The sequence below is a fragment of the Lipophrys pholis genome (assembly GCF_963383615.2).
Source record: "Lipophrys pholis genome assembly, chromosome: 12".
NCBI classification, from domain to species: Eukaryota; Metazoa; Chordata; class Actinopteri; order Blenniiformes; family Blenniidae; genus Lipophrys; species Lipophrys pholis.
In genome coordinates, this window is record NC_137641.1 from 20996476 (window position 1) to 21019917 (window position 23442).

Sequence of the window (23442 nt, forward strand, 5' to 3'; positions counted from 1 at the left end):
TGTGCTGCATGCGCCTCCCCTCCGACTGTCTAAATGTTTACAGTTGTTTTGGTGACGGCGGCTGTGGAAAGGTCACCTGGAGTACGTGAGTTAAGTCGCAGATGCGCTGACGTCCGAACTGAATTGTTCGCTGTGGGGTTTAATGATGGCAGAGTATAACAATGGAGATGATTGATGGCGTGAAGATTGCAACAAGGCGCAAAGAGCTCAACAAGGCTTTGGCTGCAGGTGACATGTGGACGGGTTATTCCTGGTCGATGACCAACAAGCACAGTGCCAAAGTAATGTGTCACGTGGGTGTTTGTTTTGTATAATAACAAACTCACCTCTCGGTTTTATACAGATTTAATGTTGAGTTGCGCAAATATGATCCATACATGTTATGTGTTATGTATGTGTTTATTTGTATATGTACTGAATGTATACAAATCTATATGTATCATTGTGTTAATTTGTGCGTGTTTAGCTACATAGCACAGAAAGATTTGTCTAATTTGTTAGAATTTTAATTCTAAATTTGTATATGAGCACGTGTTGATCCAGGACATAACGTCCACTTACTTCCAGCCCCAATTGTTTTTGAATATGAGTAAAAGATAAGGAGGAAAAAGAAACAATTCTACTGACTTTGTTGGTTGAAAGGTTCAGATGGACAGAAAAGTGACTGATCCTGTGTTTGTACTAATCTGATTTCTCAAGCCTGATAAGCACTGACGGACTCTTCATTTATTTCAAACCGATCTACACAACCGATACGCACAATAAAAAAACAAAAAATCCTTCCTTTAAAGCTCTTCTATAGATACAGTTATTTAATCTTTCAATTCAGTTACCTTGTTTTATGGGAGTAAACTGCAGAGATGATGAGTTTTCGTCTTGGAGGGATAAAATATTTTGTCTTTGACTTCTCACCGCTTCAGCATGTGATTGTAAGCTGATTATTAGATTTTCTGTAAAGGTTGATCATGAAATATCCAATAGATTCAGGTAAGTTAAAAGAAGGAGACATTAAATTTAGCACCTCAGGACCAGAATTGTACATCTCTGAAACAACAATTCAAAACAGAACCAATCTTTATACAGACAATGATAAAAAAATAAATAAATCAAATTTCTTATAGTATTGGATTACATAAATGAGCTTATGAGGGGTAATTGTGCTCATCCGATGTCAGAACTGCCTCATTTCTTTTGCTATTTGGAGTTTCTCTGTCACATTCATCGGTTTCGGATCCGAAGTCGGGAGAAATCAGTTCATTTGACAGACGTGTACTCTTACAACTTTAGTGTATCTGGAGTGTTATTTTTGGATGGATGTGTTATAATGGCAGCAGTGGGAGGCATCTGTGACACTGGCTTGTGAAACCCCCTACCTTGTTCTCTCTCTCTCTCTCTCTCTCTCTCTCTCTCTCTCTCTCTCTCTCTCTCTCTCTCTCTCTCTCTCTCTCTCTCTCTCTCTCTCTCTCTCTCTCTCTCTCTCTCTCTCTCTCTCTCTCTCTCTCTCTCTCTCTCTCTCTCTCTCTCTCTCTCTCTCTCTCTCTCTCTCTCTCTCTCTCTCTCTCTCTCTTCCCCCCCCCCCCCCCCCCCCAAAGCACACAGTTTATAAGAGACTTGTGACTTAAAGTACCCAAATGATCAGCACATGGCCACATGATTATTTTTTCTTCCAACAAAATACTATTTATATCCTTTTTAGCCATAAAGTAAAAAAAAAAAAAAAAAGCTTATATTCAAACATTTTACATCCATCTTTTTTGAATTGATTATTCACAGCTTTTTTGTGGTTCTCGCTTTTTAGCTGGATTTGACGGGATGTTTGAGTCCTATCTGTAAAATTCTCAAAATTCACTGGCAGCAGATAAATGCATTAAAGTTAAATCTGGCTCTGCAGAACCACATGTCAACAATTCTTATGTATCTCGTGACAATTAATCAGTCCTCCTGATCTGTTTTTACAGCATGATATTAAAAAGAGGACCTTCTCTAAAACAAATAACGACAGCGAGTTTCTCCCAATGTGCAGAACCTCTGATATAAAAGCAGATATTTAAGAGTAGGTAGATACTTACTGAGGCTGACGTTTCGCCTGCCTGTCCGTCCAGTAGGACTTTGGTCGTTCAGGGAGATTTCTTTGTCGGCTGTCAACTGCCTCATGATGTCAGACTGACTTCATTGGACTAATTCAATAAAAGCGCCTCCATGCAGCTTCAATTTGACTCAAGGAAAAGCCAAACACAACATACAGCACATTTCAATACAGAACCCTTCAATTTTAAGACTCATTAGATTAATTACCCCCTTCAATGTTTAAACATTTTTTCAAACGGTTTTCGTCGTATCTTGTGTGGGTGAATACAAGTGAAAACAAATTGAAGTGAATCGAGGTAGAGTTTATACAGGAAATTATTTATTTCCATTATAAACTTTAAACTGGACACCATTTTAACAAAATATATTTAAAAAAAAAAAAAGTGCAAACACATGAACATTGGCAATGTACAGTACGGTACACAAAAGGTAAAAAAACAAACAAAAACAAAGAACAGAACTAAAAATGACTCCCGGGGAGGTTTTCCAGTTTCCATGTTTTTCCACTCCTCCCAAGCTCACATGCTTTGGGGCAGACTTGTGCTCTATAAATACACCCAATAAATACCTGGACAGCCCCCCCCCCCCCCTTCCTTTATTTTAAGTTACAGCATGTCTTAATGTCCCCCAGTGTCGCCCCGACTCGTGAGGAGGATTGTCATTTTGATGCCTGCTGCTTGGTTCTAATGCAGTTTCATAATCAAAGCCGGTAAAAGAGTTCCTCAAAATTAGGGATGATCCTTCGTGGTATGTTTTGGTTAAATTTGCCGTGGTACAAACACGAGAACTTAATTATGGGTGTGTCCTTTATCGGTACGTTTCTGAATACTGACCATGTCTGCAAGCTGATGTACTCAAATAGCAAATTGTACAGAAAACAATATGTACAGACTGGTAAACTTTCAAAACTGAAATCCATCTGACCCAATATCTCAATATAAATAATTCTTCTCATTCCAGCAGTTAAGGTTCCTCAGCCAGCTATTGAACCAATACGACGTACCACAAATTTCTACAATATCAAACAAGTACTATATTATCAGAGGCTATTAATAAATGGAAGTCCATCAAGTATGAGCGTATTGAGGGAGAGGAAGCGGCCGTAGATGAGCTCGTGTGTCTTTGCATACACTATAATATGTGCTAAAGTATACATTGCAGGGAGCGCGGTTATTATTGGGAGCGAGGGGAAGTAATGTACAAAAAGCCAGACCTTTCACACACGTGCAGGAACTCTGTGGAGCCTGTGATGCTTTCGTGACAGAGCTAAGGCTGAGGTTAAGGCACTTTAAATACAAAAAATCAATTCAAAGTTGTGACGCAAACAACCAAACGTGGTGCTGTGGTCTGGAGAGGATCGGTCTCATGAAAGTCTGTCAAAGCCTCAAAACTCTGAAATATATTAGACGAACAGCTAATCTGGGAGTTCAAGGTTAAACTACTTTGTGTGGATTAAAGCGATGAAGTGTGTATGTATGTTAAACAGGAGCGAATAAACATTTAAATGAATGAAAACTCCTAAAAACATTTTTTCCCAGAATGCATAAAGCCATTTGTCCAGTCTTTATGTCACAACCTCAGCAAAGCTGCCACCAAGTCGCTTTCCCGCCTCCAAAAATTCTTTGATTGACATTATTGAACTGGTTCTGTTTCCAATGCCCGTGGTAACTGTAAGTGCCCCGTGTTACATAACGCTCAGCTGACCGTGTGAAGGAGGGATCGGGTTAAAGAGAAAACCAAAAACATCTAATCGAATGAGCGGAGCGAACCTGCAGCTCCCTTGGGTTGAGTTGAAGGAGACTGAACAGAGGACGTTTTGTTGTTTCTACTGATCTAATCAAAGGCAAATTGAAATCCACAAAAAAACAAAAACAAACACACACACACAATGACCCTATAGTGGAAGGTTATTGAATCATTTGCATTCGTTCTTTTTTGCACAGTTTTCATTCCTCCTGCAGCTCCCAGACTTTCCAAACACAGTTACCTAACTGGCATGTTGTTCCCTGCGTACAAACAGGCGTCGTTCAGCACCAGTCCAGCACATCCAGCGTGCCAAAACAAGTAGAAACTCCCAAAACAAAAACACAATCAAACTTCCAGAGTAACAACTTTGGATTGGCGGCACAACCATCAGAATAAAAACCTCCAAAGAGAAACACTATTTGCACATCTGCACAAACATAACATGAAAAGTCAGAATATGAAATGAGGGGAAGATTTGATATCACTTTGTCTTGACTCTTTCTGCAACTTAAATAAAATAACAGATTTCTTTTTTCCCCCTCCAACGTTATAAATAATAATGAAATGTCAACGGTAAGCTTTCATCTAATGTCCCAGCACGTTCTGGTGTTGCATCCAACAATGATTACATCAAATAAATACACATGAAATCCAGAGGATTCCAAGAAATCAAGAAGTTACTTTTTTTTTTTCTTCTTTTTTTTAAAGCATATTGCAGAGTCTCCAGATGAATGGATTAATTTGTTCGGTGACATGCAGACGACAATGAGGGGAACCTTGAACCTTGAAATGTGGCGTGCGTCGAGTGAAACGGTACGACAGTTGTGCTCATGTGCTTATTCTAAATATAATTTGTGTGCATTTAAAGAAAGGTAGCTTGTGTTTTTATTTTCCTGTAGGCGACTGAAAACTTAAAAAAGCAGTAAGCCGTGTTTATCACTGCACCGGAGCCTCTGAGATAATTCACTACCTGGACACAGATCAAGTACAAAAGCATGCTGATGGCATGATATGGCTTCACAAGTCCATCTAAAAAAAAAATAAAAAATTAGGATACAATGGGAAACTTCAAATGGATCATTTCAAGCCTCTTTTTCACTTTTTCATGTAAGGCATTAAAAACATGACAAATATAGTGGCTCAAACATATTTCAGAAGATCAGATGTTTTATCTATGCTGGGTCATAATTATCACAATTAAAAAAGAATAAAAAATAAAAAGCTTTGAAACGAATTGATGAAACGATCAACTTTTCAATAATAATCTAGTGTTTTGAGATGCACGTCTACTGGTATCAGAAATGATCTGACCAAGTCTTTTAATAGCCGCTGTCCTCCTCTCAGGTGTTTAAACAAACAAAAATAAAAAAGACTTATTGTTAAGCTGCATCCATTTATCACTGTTGAGTGGAGCCATCAATCATTTGATGCCGAGAAGTTTCCGGGTGTTCAAAAAAAGTACAGAAGAAAAAAGACGATTTGTTTTGTATTACTGTAAAAATCATGCGTGGGTTAAACTGAGTGCTTTATGTACATGATTACATTAAGTTCAGTGGCTACTGAGACGGGGGAACGGCGACAGTCTGAGATGCTCGCGCTCCGAGGTACGGCGCTTTACAAAAATGCATAAAACGGTGCGCATGTGGTCAAGTTACAAAAAGAAAAAAAAAAAAAAAAGCTATCCTCCTCTTGTGGTGAAATGCCCTCTTGTGTTGCAAAAAGCAGCAGCAGCAGAAAACTCTTGAAGCAAAGTTAGGTGAGGAGAAAGCAACGTTTGGTAAACAGGATTGAAAGCAGACTTGACAGAAGCGTATCACTTGTCATGACTTGAGCGTTCTCTGGAGTCTGCAGGAAAACAACCGGATCGTACAGTCGAGCAACCGAAACCTGCCTTCTGTGGGTAAAATGGCAACATAAGGCTCATCTCCACTGGGGCGTGGGGAGGTGTGATGATCCTGCATGTCTTTAAAAAGTCACATCTGAGGGACAGGTGAAGGACACGAGAGGGAGTTCTTTTCTTTTTTTTTCTTTTTTTTTTTTGTTTTGTTTCTGTCCCAACTTGACCAGAAGGTCTTTATAAGTAAAACCAGCAGCCTTCACTGAATATTAGTGCCGGAGAAACTCTGGAAATGCAGAGGAATGCTTCCAGTAGAGGTCAGCGCTGAGCTTTGTCTCTGGTGCCACAGCAGTGGTCGTCCGACGTCTCGCAACCTTCGGAGCAGTTCGTTCAGCGGGAAGAAGCCACGTCCTCCTTTGCTGTATTAAGGCAGAGGCCCCACCGGGAGCTGGCCCTCCATGTTGATACTTGGCATCTTCTCCAGCTGCTCCACCCTCTGTCGCATCAGTTCCAGCCCAAAGTCTATCCCCAATCCTGGCATCTGCAGCTGCGGGAGCTCCACCGTACCGCCGGGCTGCAGCTTTAAACCTCCAGAGTTCATCACGCTGGTCCCCCTTAATAACCGATCCCCGTGTTCGTCCATGTCCTCCGTCTCCACCGAGCTGTAGTCGGGAAGCGTCTCCTCACAGTTCATGGGCGAAACCAGTTTCTGGTGGCTGCTTAGAGGCCCGCAGGTGACCCCCGGGGTGCAGGTGGCACAGCGGTACAGCTGCGCGCAGGGCTGAACCAGGCTCACTGTCGGGTTGGGAAGAGACTGCAGGATTGGCGTGGAAGCAAAATGTGTCCCGGGTGGATCGATGCATATGGAGGGGACGGTGCAGTGGCGAGAGGGATTAAGGCGGTGGGAGCGGCCTCCTGCTGGACGGTCGCAGCGCCGCCCTTGTGGTAGACGCATGCAGTCTTTGCAGGACTGGTAGGAGGGCTTCACCTTTAAAGGGTTTCCGGTGCTGGCGCTGTCCTGGATGGATCACAGGGAGAACAGAAAACAGTGTCGTGTGAGCGGCATTCAAACAGAACATTCCTCTCAGAATACAACTATACATTGTGGACTTTAGCACCGGATCAACGTCTACGTGTTTTTCACTCACATCAAAAGCTGCAGGGCAGCTGCGTTTGGCAGCCAGGCGGTTGCTGTTGTTGGTGTTCAGGTTGGCGAGGCCTAAACGGCTCTCTTCACTCCTCTCGGGCTCCTCGTCCACCTTCTTCCCATCTGAATTCCCAGGCGTTTGAGCCAAGGCCGCCATCTCAGCTTCCTCCTTCTTGGCTTCTTCTTCGTCCTCTTCCTCCAAAGTGCTGAACTCCAGCCTCAGTCTCATGTCCTCCAGGGGATCGAGGCGCCCGCAGGTCTGCGCCGCCGTGGCCTCTCCGGGCAAGGCTAAATGTGCCATGGGGAAACCCTCGTCTTCTAGCAGGGCATCTCTCTCAACGTCTTCGATCTCGATGAAAACTCTCTCCATGCCGAGCAGAGGGGGACCCCGCACCGGGGTGGAGGGCTCGCTGTCCAGTGCGGAGTCGGACAAACGTCTGAAGTAGTAGTTATAGTTGAGCGAGTCCAGTGGCTCCATTTCCAGACCCATTGCCCTGCAGGGCGAAGCCCCGCAGCCTCCCCAGGCCTCCTCGCCTCTGAGCACCGGCGTCTCCCCGCCTCCGGTGCAGTGGCCGGAGGCCTGCAAATCATCGGATCCCTCCTCGTCGGCCTCAGGCCTCCAAAGCTTGTTGTGACGGTGTTTACTACAGAACAAGGAAAATCAAGAAAACAACTTGCTAAAGAGCTTCACAGAGCTGTGTCGTGTCATCAAGTTTCACAAAGCTGCTATGCGTATGAACCTGTGATGACTGCAAACCTCAGCTTCTCACCTGGCGTCCAGGATTCCCTCGTATTCAGCCAGCTGCCTCATGAAGCCAGCGTTTGGTTGAGCTATACTCCGCTTCTGCTTGACAAAGTTGTACGCCTTCTCCAGAGACCAGCCGTACTCCTTCATTGCATAGGCGATCACTGTAGAGGCAGAACGGCTCACCCCCATCTTACAGTGCACCAGGCACTTGGAATTATTCTTCCTGTGAGAGAAGAATGAACACATTTGATTATTTCGTCTTTGCAACAATTACTGTGAGAAATGAACTCATCTTAACTTTCTTTTCCACTTGAAAAATTTTTTTTTTATACAAACATCCTCTTTTATCTCAAGTTTGCAATGGTGAGACGGTTGCATAGCAACCAGACTGATGTCACCTATTCACATATTTTACTGGCACAACTCACAACCAAGCTTTTTGTGGAAGAAAAGTATATCTATTGTGCCATAATGTGCATGTCGCGAACCACTTTTAAAACCAGTGAAACTGCAGTTCACATTAACGTCCGTCCAGGAACACAAATATGTATTAATGGTGGATTTTGTATTGGATTCTACTATATATTGTACTAATAGTTAACTGCGGTGCTGGATGCAAGACAAGACATTTTTGAAGGACTCCCAATCACCCGTGTGCACAAAAAGGTCTTAATCCTGCAAATTTCCCCTTTATTACTTTATGTCTCTGGACAGCAACAAAACAGAATATGTATGCAAAATATGTTGAATGAGCAATCGACCATCATCGTTTCAATACTTTCACGTAAGTGACAGCATGCACATCTGTCCATGAAACTATTTTCACTAATCCTCCCCCGACTCATTGCTGTGTGAGGTTTTAGATCGACCCACAAAAAAAAGGTTAAGACAATTTTGTTATACAGTAGTTTCAGAACACCTTTCTGTTGATAGGAGAGCACTGGCTTTGTCAAATGTACCGCGAATAAAGAAAAACAAAACAAAACTCTGAGTATGTCATCAGGGAAGCAATGTGAATATTTGAGGTAAATATGACGATGAAGGGACACGCATGAGGTCACGATCTGAACTTTAGACAGCGAGATCTCCTCAGTGTGTTCCTGTAATCCTATAGAGTTTAGATTTCTGAAGGTCACTGTGGTCTGTTAACACAGATTTTCAAACCACCAGAAAACATCAGGGGGCATCACTGAATGGAACAAACGACCTGTAATTACCAAAGCTTTTGTCAACAGAGCCAGCAACAATATTCACAGCTCAGCAAGAACTGTGAGTGTAATTCACGCTTCTGCCACCAGGAGGCAGGGTTTCCTAAAATTGTGAAATTATATGAATCAGGCAGCATGAATAGTGCAACAACAGACTACAACTACATCTTCTTGTAGTGTAATCTTGTCCATAGCTTCCATGAAGCCATATTCTATCTCAATCTCTTGGTCTTTTTCTTTTTAAACAATGATCTTCTCTTTTCTCATGCTGCTTACACTTTTGATGTAAATGCTTGAACTAAGCAGTTTTGTGACATAAATCAATTAGATGCGGACTCATTTATTTTTAACTACCCCCCCATGAATCTTTAAGCTCAGCCAAAATCCAGATTCACAAGTCAAACAAGTAAAAACATGATTTCAACGATAAACGCACACAGCGACAAAGACAACAGTCCAGCTAGTTGGCAGATCCAAACATGATGACTTGTGCCGCCGCTATTCCTTCTCCACTTTCCCCAATTACCAGTGTGTGTTTATGCAAAGGAATCTCACTTGGCTTTGACGATGAAGTTGTAGGTATCGTTCCAGTGCGCCAGAAGGTCGGTGGCGTCCTCGTCGTACACACGAACGTTGTGATAAGAGAACATCCCGGGGAAGAAGTTGTCAATCTCTCTGGTGACGTTCAGAATGTAACCCACTCTGCAACCAAGACAACAACGTGGAAATCTTTTACTATTAACGCGCGTGAAACAAACCAGAATGGCTTCAGTCATGATTGGTTTTCCTGAACGCGGTTCAGAAACGTGCCTTCACTGGGCGTGATCAATACATTTTGTCACAAGCCAAATGAAAATCAAACAAGTTTTAAGCACAGCCTTGTATCACGTACAACAATTTGTTACATTTTTATGAAAAATACATCTGATTAACAGATTAATAAAGCTGTTAGTTCACCCATTGGGACATAAATATATATTCTATTTCAAGAGATTATCTGACGGTGTATAAGAATGAGACTTAGTTATAAGTGAGTGTTCGATGTTGGCTCACCCACAGTCCCGAAGTTCTTCCAGGTTGGACGCGTTCCATTCAGAGCCCTGCAGACGAAAACAGGGAAAACAGAAATACGAGTTATATCTAACGCAAGCCTACACCGATGTCAATGTGAAATATCAGAGTGTTAAATAAACCTCACCAAATAAACGTGGTCAAAGATGAGTGTGGCCTTGTCCATCTGACCCAGGATCAGAAGCATCTCGTTGTCTATGAACTCCTTGTACTCTTTGAGGTTACAGCTCATATGTTGCTCCAGCTCGTTACGGATCTGAACGTGAGGAAATAACATGATAATACCAACTCTATAGGCTTCACAGTGTTTTTAAACAACCAGTGAGGACAGCTTCTGTTTTATACTGAAATACACATTTTCACACAAAAAATCTAAAGCATGTTGGGGAAACGTCTCACACCCACCCCTCAGTCAGGAACGTAACTCCCTCTGGTATTGTCACACTCATGACACATTTCGTTTTCAGCCATCGTCCTGTGCCTTTATTTAGAACCGATCATAAATACAGCGATACGGAGCTGGACGGACACATACCTCCTTGGAGGTGATGTTCTCCAGGTCTTGGAACATCATGATGTTGCGTAGTTTGGCTTTGATGAGACACTCCGTCCTCTCTCGCTCAGTCGGCCTGCGCACAGTGAGTCAAAACATCGGTGACGCCGTGTGAATGAAAACAACCGGGACGGCGAAGAATACAAAGGGCAGAAACAAAAGAACAGCTGCTATTCAAAGACACGACTCAGCTGGACTGTATGACCACAAGAGATGGCAGGATTCAAACTCGTGTGTGAGCAAAACAGGGTGACGTCACTTCTGTCTTTTCATTTTTAGAGTTTCCTATTTCAATAAAACGCGTGGTGCCTGGACGACAGCGGAGAAACAAATGAGATGACACACGACACACGTGAATGCCTCGAAATGTTCGGATACCTAGATTATTGTTCATGTAAAATCGACAGTACCGTGTGAAACTTTCAGGCAGATGTGAAAGCGATGAGATCAAATAGGACAATGACAGAGAGTCCTGCAAGTGACAAATGTATTTCTAAACGCATTGGTGTCGTTTTGTATATTTACAGTGGCTGCTTTGTATCCGTACATCTACTGGCCTGTTTTTATTGTCTTTGACACGATTGTGGCACGAAGCGAACAGCTTCTCACCGGTCGACGAACATGGTGGGAGAGTCGGGCCGGGTGGTCTCCAGGTCGGTCATGGTGTTCCACTCGTTGACGCAGCTTTGCTCTGAGGTGATGCAGCTCTCATAGAAGGCCATCCACGTGAGAGCGATGCCTCCTGGAAAGTAGTTGAATCGGCGCGACACCTCGCTTGCCTTGTGGAGGACCTGCAGGGCAGACCTGCGTCACAAAGAAGGGCAGGAAGTTTAAACTGCGCCAAGAAAAATGGAAAACACAGGATGGTTTGTTTCATTGACACGCATTTGTTTGTGAGGTGACTCCTATAACTGACCAGCAGGTGGGGGTAAAATGCAGCATTTAGACCTTAACTGTTATTATTGATCAAATGTTTGTTATTTCATTCAAATTTGTAGAAAAGTCTGTGTATTTCATTGCATTGGCTGGAACTGTGGGGCAAGTTAGCAGATGAGGAGGGACAATATAAACCTTTTTTAAAAACAAAAACTACACAAAAAGACAAACTCATCACAAATACTAGGGAAAAGCAATAAAAATAAATAAATACATACAAAAGAAATTGGTATATATTTATGAATGAAGCTTCCATTTTGAACAATTAATGCATAACATTCATTGTTTCATTGCATTCGTTCAAAGGAGGAGTAACAACAAGCTTATTTAATCCTGCACTACTTCCAGTCTGTTTGCTTCCTGTGATTTTTAAGAAATGCTTGTCTTTGTTTTTTTTTCCAATCATGTACTCAGAAATTTACATAACCACAAAAAATAATCTCTAAACAGGTAAATAAATCGAATGTAAAATCATGCACGTATGTTTAGCAGTTCTACTTTATTTGAAGTGTCTCATGGTTGAACTCTCCTCACAGTCTGCTCCAGTTTCACTCCACAAATAATGTTAGTATCACCAGGAGAACAATCACATTGGTGATATTTGATTTTGAAACATTGATAAACATTAATATTATTATGATAATTGTTGCATGTTAGTTGTAAAGATTGTTGGTGACTCTTAGTTGTCAAGAAATCAAGTGGATAGCCAACACTCAAAAGTTGTCTGCATCTGACAACTATGGGCATATATTTCTCTTCAAACAATATTTTTAGATTAAAATCCTGATTCCAATCCATTAAATGTCGGTATGTTCTGGGTGATTAGCCGTCTATGATGATAAAGTGTGATGCCGGAGAGTGAAGTATACATTTTTACATTATCTTAAAGATCAGGCAGCTTAAACAGGACAGAAAAATGATTACAGAAAGTAGTTGTAGCATTTTGCTCAGTTCAAAATATGTATAAATCATTTGAATAATAATTTTTTAAAGACATCCAATGTACAGGCAAATAGAGATGCAGACTCACCACATGGCCTGCACAGACACAGGCTTGAAGACATGTGACCGCCCTGCTGTGTTCACACTGAAACCTCTGGAGAGGAGGAAGAGATGGAGAGGGAGACGTGAGATCAGATGATGTCGGGATGAAGCGGCGAGGAGTGACCGAGGAGGATGTAAACACAGACTGGACGGGCCTCGTTCACGGGACTGTTCAGGGCAACAAGCAGTGGAACATTCCACCAGAATACAATACAGAGGCAGCAACAGTGTTAACAGCTCAGCAAGAACTGTGCTCACACACAGTGGGAACGTGGGTGTAATTCACTCCTCTGCCGCTAGGATGCAGGGTTTTCAAAAAAATGTAAAAAGACAAAAACGTTTCCCTGTCTGGAAAATTGCAGGGAAAACAAAAGACCTCCTGTTCCTGATTATTAGATGCATTTTTCATACACATCCAGCAATGGTTTTTGTATCTGAGCTAATTTAAGTGGTAATTATTTCATCTTTTGCAATAAGAAATAATCAAAACTCACCCATCTCCATCCAAATGTATGTTGGTGTCACTCCACAGTGGCAGCACCATCCCAATGGAGCAATTTTTACTGCGGATTAAATGAACGTCAATGCAGACAATGTAATGATCTCACTAAAATAATAACAATTGAAACACTTTGAAATTCTCTACCTGTCCTTGTCATTAAAGTCCATTCCTAAGACGATATTTTCCTCCGTGTCCTGATGGCCGCTGGTGTAGATGACGACCATGTAGCGCACTCGATCTGACCAGCTGCTCTCTAAACGCACGGCCTGCACAGCAGAAGGAGAAGTCGGCATGTATTTAATGTTGCCGTTAGGTCACAGTTTGCTGAAGGAACTATGCATGTCATGTAGAAACCGAGGCTTCTCCTGCATGCAGAGACGAAACAGACTCAGCCACAGGGGACGACTCCTTCAATTATTTTGCCTTTAAATTACAGTTCTCGTTGAAAAAAAAAGATTCAAGACATAAAAATATGGTGCATCATTTTATGTCCAGTGTGGTTTTACAGAATTGAGGATTTAGATTTTCTTTGTGATGAAATAAATACATCAAAGTTACATGAAAATCACACCAACTTCATGCTTGTGGGACAAAAGGTGAGAGTCACTAACCAGCTTAATGCGATCTTCAGAGCGGAGGATCTTAAACATGACCTGCAGGTGTTGAGGTAAATCACCTGGAAATGAAAAGTTAAGACCAAAAATGATTGATTACAAGCAGAATAAATGTACGGGAACCAAATACAGGGAAAGACATTTAGTCTGCCCCGTTTTGGTAACGAGGCCATATGTTTGATTTCATTAGGGCCAGAGCAGTAAAACGACGACTCCAAACTGTCATTAGTGTGACTGCAAAAAAAGTCCTGAAATATTTACATAAATTGTTTTTTTTTGCACAAATTTACTGTGCATATATTTATATAAAGATTTGTGCAGCTTTTAGCATGCATGTTATAACAGAGGACCCGTTAAATGTCATGCTAATGCTATTTCACATGCAACAAGGGTTTAATAATGCCTTACCGAAGACATTGCTGCTGTTCAGTTTGATCCACCTGCAGGCCGGATCGAATATCTAGATGTCTAGATTGATCACATTTATCAAACAATTTCAGGGCCCTCATTATGACACGCATGTTAAGTGCGTTGCAGGTGGCAAATATTGGGACACAGTGGGGAATTTTTTCTCCTCCTTGGCCTATGTTATGAATAATCTGAAAAATATGAACACCGAAAGTCAGCTACAAATTGTTTGTTCAATGATGATTTCCTTTTTCTATATGAGAAAAAAAGTTGCACATTTCTTTGAATAAAGTCATAAACTGTTAACTTGACGAGTTATATCCAGACTTTCTTTTCAGCTAAAAAACCCTTCCAAAAACAACTTTCAGCAGAGCTGCAACAAAATGCCAACCTTTGGATCTAATCATCTAAGTCTAAAGGTTTGGAAATAAATCAATAAAATACAGACAAAATAAATCACGTATGGAATATTCAATATTTAAAAGGATCATTGTGTGTTGATTTAGGTGGAGTAAAAGTGACCTGTGATCTGCTACACTGCGGAGGTAAAGCTACATGATCTTTTTAAGTATGTGGAATATTTTATCATCAAGAGCTGACACAGGGGAAAAAAAAAACAGCTAACATACAAAAACCTTTTGGTCAAAGAATGAGTTAGGCCAGAGTTTAGGAGTGTCAAAAAAACAACAACCCTGCTCTTATCTTGCACCGAGTCAGGCAAAAAAACCAAATAACAAATAATAGAGATTGCCATGACTGCAGTATTCATATCAGTTGCAGGTCCCTCAGTCACTCGCACTGGCATATTTATTATCCGTGATCATATTGGAGGAACAATAATAGTTCCATTAACATTTTTCTAAAGCCCTAATAAAATGTCATCAGACTTGACTGTTTAAAATAATTGTATGTGTTGCTGCTGTTCGACTGCAGGTCAGACCAAACTGGCCTCCTAACACAGTTTCAAATAAACAAACTAGAACTCCCAAAAAGAAAAAGCCACAGAAATGTCCCTCTGATTTGTGAGGCTCAACTGTAGAGATAATCTGGGCCGAAGGACAGGAAAGAAAACCCTCCATGTTTATTCTACCTGCATGTTTGTGGTGTGTCGGCGTCTTTGGTCCTTGTGCGCTGCCGCCCTGCTGGAGGAACAGGGCGGCTCCTTTGACCATGAAGAAACTCTCACTGAGGCTGGAGGAAAAGCAGAAGAGTCAAATGAAGTTAGTACTCCTGGAGTTTAAGACACGTTTTACCAGTTAAACTACTCTACCACCTTTTTTTTTTAAATTTGTTTTTAAAGTATAATGAGGAGATGCCCTGGAGGAGGAGACAGAGTGATGTAGCATCTGCTCCCAATCCACCTATTTCTTCGTTTCATTTAGCTGTCAGGCTGTTAACATGCACATATATGTCAGGAATTCAAATACCACACTATTAAAACTAGTTTAAGGCAGTTACTGTATGTGTTTGAACCACTGTCTCTAAAACCAATCTTTTTTTTGTGTATTGTCTTTCCAACTGTGATGTGCAGCAGGAATTATCTGAGAGTCAAAGTGAAGCAAAGAATTATGAAAATAATGAAGAAGTTGTAAACCGACAACACTCTTAAACCCCTGGGAAGTAGAAGTTGGCATATTTCTGAATCACAATGCTATTCAAGTGTATTCCAGTTACTTCAAAACACACCCAAGCGGTTCAGGCCAGACCGCCACACGTTATTTATACTGGGAGACTTACCAGTATAAATAATCTCATTATTAAACGTGATCCTTTCTGATTCTCTCAGTAGGTTTAATACGACCACCAATGCCTTCTCAGATAAGATGTTATTTATCAAAACAGGAATAAAAAGTTTCATGATAAAAGTCTTCTGAATATATAATATACAAGCGGTCGAATTTTCTGTCTAAAGCCAGGCTAATGATGGAAATGGAAATGGAAATTCCCTCCGATATAGAAGACAAAAGGGAAGAAAAGTCATAAAGAAACTTAACAGAATTCTGTATCATATGTATTGTTGAATGCTGTCAATCCAGGCTGTAGTCAGGATGCTGCTGGTTGTACACTTATTTAGCCCTCATTGGTTCACTGAGCAGGACAGGAGAAGTGAAGGTCAGCCGAGTCCTGATCAAGCACATTTCACAGCTCTCTGTTTTTTCACCTTTTATGCATTTGTTCACTTTTTATTGCATCACAAGTGACTACATGTGGTTGGAATGAAGCTCCTTCTCTCCTGGCCCACCTGTGAAGACCTCCCGGGTCCTGACTTCTGTTTCGAAGGAGGCCACAGTGAAAAGTAGGAGACTTTCAGTGTCTTCCCTCGCACAGAACAGAGTGTTGCTTTGTTTAACTGCAGTCTCATTTCTCCCTCCACCAAAAACACAGAGAGCCCGGTATGACTGAGTGGGATCATCACAAGCCCTTTTGTTACAGCTCCTCAGCTGTGCGGCCTCATTGTTTCTTTAGAAATGTATGTAGAAGACAGCTGAAATGGCGATTATTGAGCAAAATTAGGTACAGTGACTAGTAACCGGCGCTCTTTCAAGCAACTTCACGATGTCACTGAGTACAGGCTCGGATATAAAGAGAAACCTTCACATGTCAAACCAACAACAAAGTCTCAAGTGTTCCTGATGCTGCGAGAACTTACATGCGACAGATCTCCGTCCCAGTCAGAGCAGCTTTCTTCACAAGGTGAGGCACCACCGTCAACATGGCTTCGTGGGAAGATTTCACAACCAGATGCATCCTTCTTGTTTTATATCTACAGCCACTTTGAAACAAAACGCTTCCCTGTCACAGAGCCCCTTTCAAATACCCATCCTCCTCTACACCTGGACGTTCCTCTGACTGAAGCCTGCTGTGGTCTAACTCGTCCCATCAAGGTCCTTCCTCTCCTCCTCCCACAGCTTTGCTTTCCACCTCCAGCCCCGAAGCCTCCATGTCTGCGCCGCAGGGTCCGCTCGCGCTCGGCTCCCTATCTCCACTCCGCCACAGCACGTGATCCGGCCATCAGCTCTCCCTATGCGACGCTCGGCTACAATACCAACATTCATGCGAGAGTGTGCGCGGGCGGTGGAAATGTTACTTGGCGTCAGTCTCAAGTTTGACAAGCAAATTTCTAAATTAAGACTCAGCTCTGATGAATCTCCGAGACAAAAAGCGTGACGCGACTGTTTCAACACACCCACTGCACAAAGACATCGCCTGTGCCAAAGCTTTGCTGACATAAATCTTGATTTTTTTTATTTTTTTTTAGTCATCAAGATGACTAAAGAAAAGCTTTGTCCCTGAACAGAGACAACAGTGTGTGTACTCCATTGCGTAACAAACACATTTAAAGAGCAGTCATGTTAAAGCAACAATTCACCCTGAATGTTTTTGACCTGAGCGACAGTATAACATTTTTTTTTAAATACAAAGCAATAGAGAAATAATTTGCCCAAAATGACACAGTCCTTAATATCAACTGCCAAGCTTCTAAACAGAAATCAAAACTAACATATTTCTATACAATCCACCCAAAGCTGTGAGAACACAAAGAAGTAAATACAGTTCCACATTCATTTAAATCTAATTAATTTGCCATTAGCTGCCTTACAGTACTAATCACAAGGACAAACAATAAGGACTATTTGCAGTTATTATAGAGTTGCCAATTGACCTAGAGAGGAAGCTGAAGCACCTGTAGAAAACCTAAATGTTTTATATCATGTAGTAGATATGCCGGTCCTCTACTATCAGAAACCACCCCTACTTTCTACGGCCTTAATTTCAATGGAATTCAAGAATATTCTAAAAATTGCAATTACATATATTATTGCAACTTTATTATAAATTGCATTTGAAAATATTGCAGTATAAAGATGAAAGGTTCCATATAAACTGGTTAGATTAGAGAAAGAAAAGTGAAAAGTGACGCGGCCAAAGATAAACTGCTGGACTGTGATCTAACCGACCATTAGTGAATGGCCGAGCTCATGTGATCGCCTTGGTGGGATTCTGTACATTCTGGGTGGAGTTCAACTCTGGGCAGTGTGTGTCGACCTAACAGGGTGAAATAAAGGCGTGCCATGTCCTCTGAGTTAGAGAGGCGTTTCAGAACATCTAGTGTACTTTAAAGTCGAGACTTTCCAAAACAAAGAGTAAAAAAAAAAAAGAAAAGAAGTGAGCCATTAAAACCGAAGATGCAATTTTAGCTATTAAAACTATGCAAACTAAGCATGTAAACAATGTCCCAGGTTGAGTAACTGCTTAGTATCCTTGTACTACGGCTGTTCTCACCAATAGAAAATATCTTTGTATTTTCTCTTGTTCTGGGCAAACACACATTTATCAATAAAAATGGAATACTTTCTCCTTGCTCTTTCACTTTAAAGCAACTTCAGTAAACTGGAAGATTCTTACCTTTGATTATTTTTCCTGTCATCGTCGCTTCCAAAATCCTGGAAAAACGAAATAAAGGAGAAAATATTTACATTCAAAAGTATTGGCTGCAGGTGAATCACATTCTGAATGTCATGCCAAACCACATTATGAAAATGGAATGAGGAGGTTCAACTGAACAGTGTTCACCCAAAGTTACCATATATGAGACTTGTCTGAGTAGGGAGGGGGGCAGCACAAGAAGACTCTCCCACAGTGATTGTTGATCTGGGAATTTTTTTAAACAATTGTTCTTGCAAAATTACGGACCTGGAAATAACGACACAGGTTTGTGCGTGGCAGCTGGCTAAGATATTGGCGATATATAGGTCTTTGAAGAAAGGGAGACCAAAGCTGCTCCAGAGAGTAAAAACCTTCTGCAGGATAGCTTTGCTCATAGCCGATGGGGAAGTGTTCACGTTTGCAGAAGTTTAATATATATAGCCTGAAAATGTTTCAAATTCACTTACACTAGATTGAGCAATATTGACTGAGGATAATGGGTTTGTTATGTAAAGAAAAAGGTCATCTGCGTAAAGAGACACTCTATGCTCCCTGCTGATTAAGCGTTTGTGGCATGGTTCTCTTTAGCAGTGACTCGTACTGTTCATGTTCAGTAGTGGTGGTGCTATCTAATTATAAAATGTCTTGTGGAATTCTTCCTTATAGCCTTCCACACCTGGGGCCTTACCACTGTGCAAGGATTTTATGGCTTCTTTGATTTTGTCCATTAAGGTCTGTCCAACTCCCTTGAGAGTCAATGATACTTATCTTTTGGGTGAGCGGGTGGTCTGAAACAAATCTATTGGACTTGTTCTTAACTTGGGGGATAAGTCAAGAGGCTCGCCCGTGCCTAAGCTGATGTGCCGGTCGCCCAATGTTTTTGTCCCAAAATCTTTAGGAGATGAGACATGGAAATGCAGAAAGGTCTTCTGCCGTTTTAGTGGACAGTGAATCAAATTCAGCTTCAAAATACATTCTCTTTTGATATACAGTATCTCCGGGGTAGAGTCAGCAGCATGTTCCTCGTCAATTTATTAAAGAGTCTGTGAGGTTATAATTGTTTTTACTGTTTGTCATTTTTGTACCAAGTTAATGAAATAACTTCACAGATTAGGACCACTTTCAAGGTTAGGTTTTGTTTCTGACTTATTATTGAGTAGAATTTATTAAGATAAGTTAGCACAGAAATTCTTGTCAGAGACGAGTGGTGCAACAAAATTTCACAGTGGGTGCTTTTTTCTATTTAGACCGAATGAGAGCTCTAACTGCATGATCTGAAATCACAATAGTCAGTAGAGTGAACAAGGTCCATGAGAGTTGTTTCAATGAAGGCTGAGACAGAGGTGGACCTTCTGGAGAGAGTCAAGAGATTTGGGGTTGGAGCGATCTAGAGCGGGGTTCAGGACACAGTTTAAAAATGAGATGATGTGTGTTCAAGTTTGGAAGAAAAGAGAATGGCCTGTTCATGAAATTAGTTTCATCACCGTTGGGAGACATGCCAGCGCCCCCTGCTGGTCCTCCCTGTTCAATGTTAGGCTCTCATCCACTGAAAGCAAACACTTCCATCCTTCAGCAAAGACACACCCAATCCTCACACACCCTCCGTTTCTGAGAATTCTTGCAGAAAAGTGATCTGAAGAACCCTCTTGTCCTCCTAAGAAGAAAGCTTCTGCTTATTTTTGCTTCTCAGTTCATTCAGCCCACTTCAGAGCAACATAATCCACTTTCCTAAAACAACAAACTGGAGCACTAACCCCTATGTTGTTACTTATATAAGATGTAAAATCACACTGTTCCGTATCTGAATGGCTCCTCTGTGCTAAGATTTACGATTGCAGGTGGGATTTAACTTTGCTTCTCAGCTTCAAAGTTTGTCTCAATTCTTCCAGCCTGTAAATTATTAGACTTCAGTACAGACAATGAACAACAGACCGATTTTCCTCTGTGGTGGCGCAGTATAAATGGGATTAATATTGTGGCGAAGAGCCAAACTTTATTCCTGCAAACCATCAATGCATCCTCCCATACTGTTTTATCCAAGTCAGGGTAGTGGAAAGCTGGAGCTGACTGTGAGCGAATGTGGGTTACGCCCGGGACAGTCCATGACGGAGCAAACCCAGAAAGACACATTTACATCTATGGGCAATTTAGTCACACCGATTAGCCTCAAACCCATTGTTTGTACTGTGTGAGGGAACAGAAATAACCAGAGAAAACCCACAGAGAGAAGATGCAAATTCTACACAGACAGGCTCCCAACTTGAACCGGGGATATTCTCCCTGTGAGGCATGAGTGCGACAACCACTAAATCCCTGCGCAGCTGGTTCTCCAAAACCAGAGATGGAAGGACTACAGCAAAATTGAGTGCAAATAGTGTAACATTACTTATATTATACAAGTGAAAGTATAATAAAGGTGTTTTTAACCACTTTTGATTGTATTGTCAGCATCAAAACACATTTCTAAGGCAAACAATACAGTGCAATAACAAGTAGCGTAATTTGTAGGCAAAACTTTTCTCTTTTAAAAGGATGAAGTTATTGGCCCAACGTTGATCGGAAGTTTGAATAATTCTCATTTGTACACTATTGATTTTAAAAGTATCAAAGAAGATTACATGCTATAAATGTTACTTCTGTATGCATAAAGGATGTAAAAATAGTCACATGGCTTATTCATTACTCATAGTCACTGTGAGTATTTGTGATGGATTATTGTTGGAGCTTTCTCCTCAGACTTATTGAAGTTCATAAACATGTTTGGGACACACACTGGACTTCATTGAGTAAAAAAGAAAAAAAAGAAAAACAGCACTCCAGTCCTATCTGAAGTCTTTAAAAACTGTGGCTGCATGACTGCTAATACAACCTGAATAACAAAGAGGGAGATCGACCTGAGTGCAACGCAGCAAATGTTTGTGCAGCAGCAGAATGAACACTTTGTCTTGACAGCTTAAAGCCAGCAGCCCCCCTCCCCCCTCTGCAGGATTTTGTTTACAAATCCTCAAGCCACAGGAGCCACAAACAGCGCCCTGCTGCAACAAGCCAACAACAAATCAAGTGGATACCAATACACCCAGATCCAGTTTAAAAGACACGCAGCTCCGTAGGAAGTGTTATTATTATCATTGACCCTTGTGGGGTTTCCACCACCACCACCCCCACCATCACCACCACCACCCAGCCCGGGGAGATGATTCTCCTGCAGGTGCAGTTTCCGCACACGGCGCACACAAAGACCCAGCCCCGGCTTCCCCACTCACCTCCCCCGCACTGCTGTTGGTGGTGCTCGCCGAGGATCCTGCGCTGGGGGTGGGCGAGCGCTGCAGTGTCACCAAGGCCATGGTCGGTGGGCTGCAGCCGCGGAGGGGCAGGAGAGGAGGAGAAGGGAGGGGAGGAGAGGAGAGGAGGAGCGCCTATCCGGGGGAGAGATGCGCCGCTGAGATTGCCGCTGTCACCGGGGAGAAAATGCCTAGTCAGACTCTCATCCAGCAGCACCTGACTCCACCGCCGCGGCCGTGCTCCCTCTCGGTCCTGCTCCGTGCGTCCTCTGCGGCTACCGGAGTCCTCATGAGCGGGAAGTGGCGACAGAGCTCCTCCGTTAGTGCCGAGCGGACCGCGGAGTCGGAAACGGGAGGCTTGGGAAGCCGGAGCGCAGACAAACAAACCCAGGCGCAGGTTGAGCGCGGGGCAGGAATGACATGCAGCCTGAGCGGCGGCCTCTGATTGGCTGGCCTAGTTCGTGTGCGCGCTGTCATTGGGCCAATGTTGTCAAGGTGACAGGCCAGACTAGGAACTCCCAAATCCAAATGATCAGATCATCCACTGTTCATGCTGTGAAACGCACAACTTTTTTTCAATATGGATTATTTCCCGATCCATCTTTCAGCCTGTAATGCGGGGATGTCGAACAGATTTTACTTCAGGAGCCACATGCAATCCAATTTCATTTTGAGTTGACCAGACTGGTAAAATTGTGCCATAATAATCTTTAAATTCAAAATTGTAAGTTTTTCTTTGTTGTGGTGCAGAGTATACGTGGTGAAATGGTCTATATATTAAAAAAATATATATAAAATCCCCAATTACTACCAAAAATGACTACAGTCTCAACATAAAGTCAATTTTGATGTTACTTTCTCGGAGCAAAATTCAGTGAAATGTCTCCCAACAATTATTCACTCATGGCTATGGTATTATGCATGTTTTTACAAGCTCACCCTGACAGTATGGCTTTAAGGCTAATGCTAGTTTGATCACTTTCATGTCAGCGTCACCAATATCTCAGCTCAGGTTTCTGTGTTGTGTTGTCTCTGCTATTCTTAAAAAAAACATTTTTTTTTGTTTTTTTGTTTAAATTTTTCAAAATTTGCTTTTTGGGTCACTGGGCCGGTTTAGAACCTCTTGTGGGTCTTGTGTTTCCCACGGGCCTTATATTTTACAGCCCTACTATAAAGCACTTTAGGACAACTCCAGAGAGTTAACGTGCTACAGTAAATAACGAATAAAGACAACATGAAACGAGCAGCTCACACATGTATATCAGCATCTTACATGGTGGTAAAAGCCCAGGAGAAGAGGTTGGATTTTAACTTATACTGTCTGTCCACCAGGAGCAGCTGAACAGCTGCATTCTAATGATAATATTGTAATCGAGTGATTTAACTACAAATAAATAAATCTTTAAAATAATTTTAGGTGAAATGAGCCTAAGCTTATGTTTGAGAGTTAAAATATGTTTCAACCAAATCCAAGTATATGCACACTAGAGGATGTTTTCCCCAAACTAAAGTTCAAAACCTTACAAAATGAATCTAGCTATTACATGATATTCAGAAACAGAATATCAGAGTGTATGTATACAGCTGAATATCTGAATAATCCTAATCCAGATGGTGTCAAAAAAACAGATGGCCTAAACCCAGATAGTTTACTGACCAAAATGAGGCCTTGCCCAGACTCAAAACTTGGCCACTTTTGTTAAAATACAATAAACGTCAAGTGTTGTAGTACAGCCACCGATGTAAACAGTGTGACTTTGGTTTTATTCAACTTAAATTGCAACACTATGTTGTTTTATGTTACTGAAATATTTTACTCTTTTTTAATTAA

General features: G+C 41.7%; 1 protein-coding gene across 2 annotated transcripts; it reads right to left on the minus strand.

Annotated features, from left to right (window-relative positions):
- Positions 1–4554: 4554 nt before the first annotated feature.
- On the minus strand, positions 4555–22001 carry ssh1b (slingshot protein phosphatase 1b). Of its 2 annotated transcripts, XM_080476413.1 has the most exons (15): positions 21594–22001; positions 18310–18347; positions 14993–15093; positions 13492–13556; positions 13025–13146; positions 12873–12941; positions 12365–12430; positions 11008–11202; positions 10381–10474; positions 9973–10101; positions 9828–9874; positions 9330–9476; positions 7589–7789; positions 6820–7462; positions 4555–6689 (listed from the first exon to the last, which is right to left on the minus strand). In XM_080476413.1, the coding sequence occupies exons 1-15, from the start codon at positions 21672–21674 to the stop codon at positions 6096–6098; spliced, it is 2592 nt and encodes an 863-aa protein (XP_080332539.1). In that variant the 5' UTR covers positions 21675–22001; the 3' UTR covers positions 4555–6095. The 2 variants fall into 2 exon arrangements, with proteins under 2 accessions (XP_080332539.1, XP_080332540.1); XM_080476414.1 differs by lacking the exons at positions 18310–18347; positions 21594–22001 and adding an exon at positions 16553–16931.
- Positions 22002–23442: the final 1441 nt, after the last annotated feature.

Coding starts and splice junctions, on each gene's coding strand:
- ssh1b (XM_080476413.1), bottom strand. CDS start 21,674: ATGGCCTTGGTGACACTGCAGCGCTCGCCCACCCCCAGCGCAGGATCC. Junction 13,147..13,491: donor CTGAAGATCGCATTAAGCTG/GTTAGTGACTCT, acceptor TCTGCTGTGCAG/GCCGTGCGTTTAGAGAGCAG. Junction 9,477..9,827: donor GAAGAACTTCGGGACTGTGG/GTGAGCCAACAT, acceptor TCTTGGTTGCAG/AGTGGGTTACATTCTGAACG.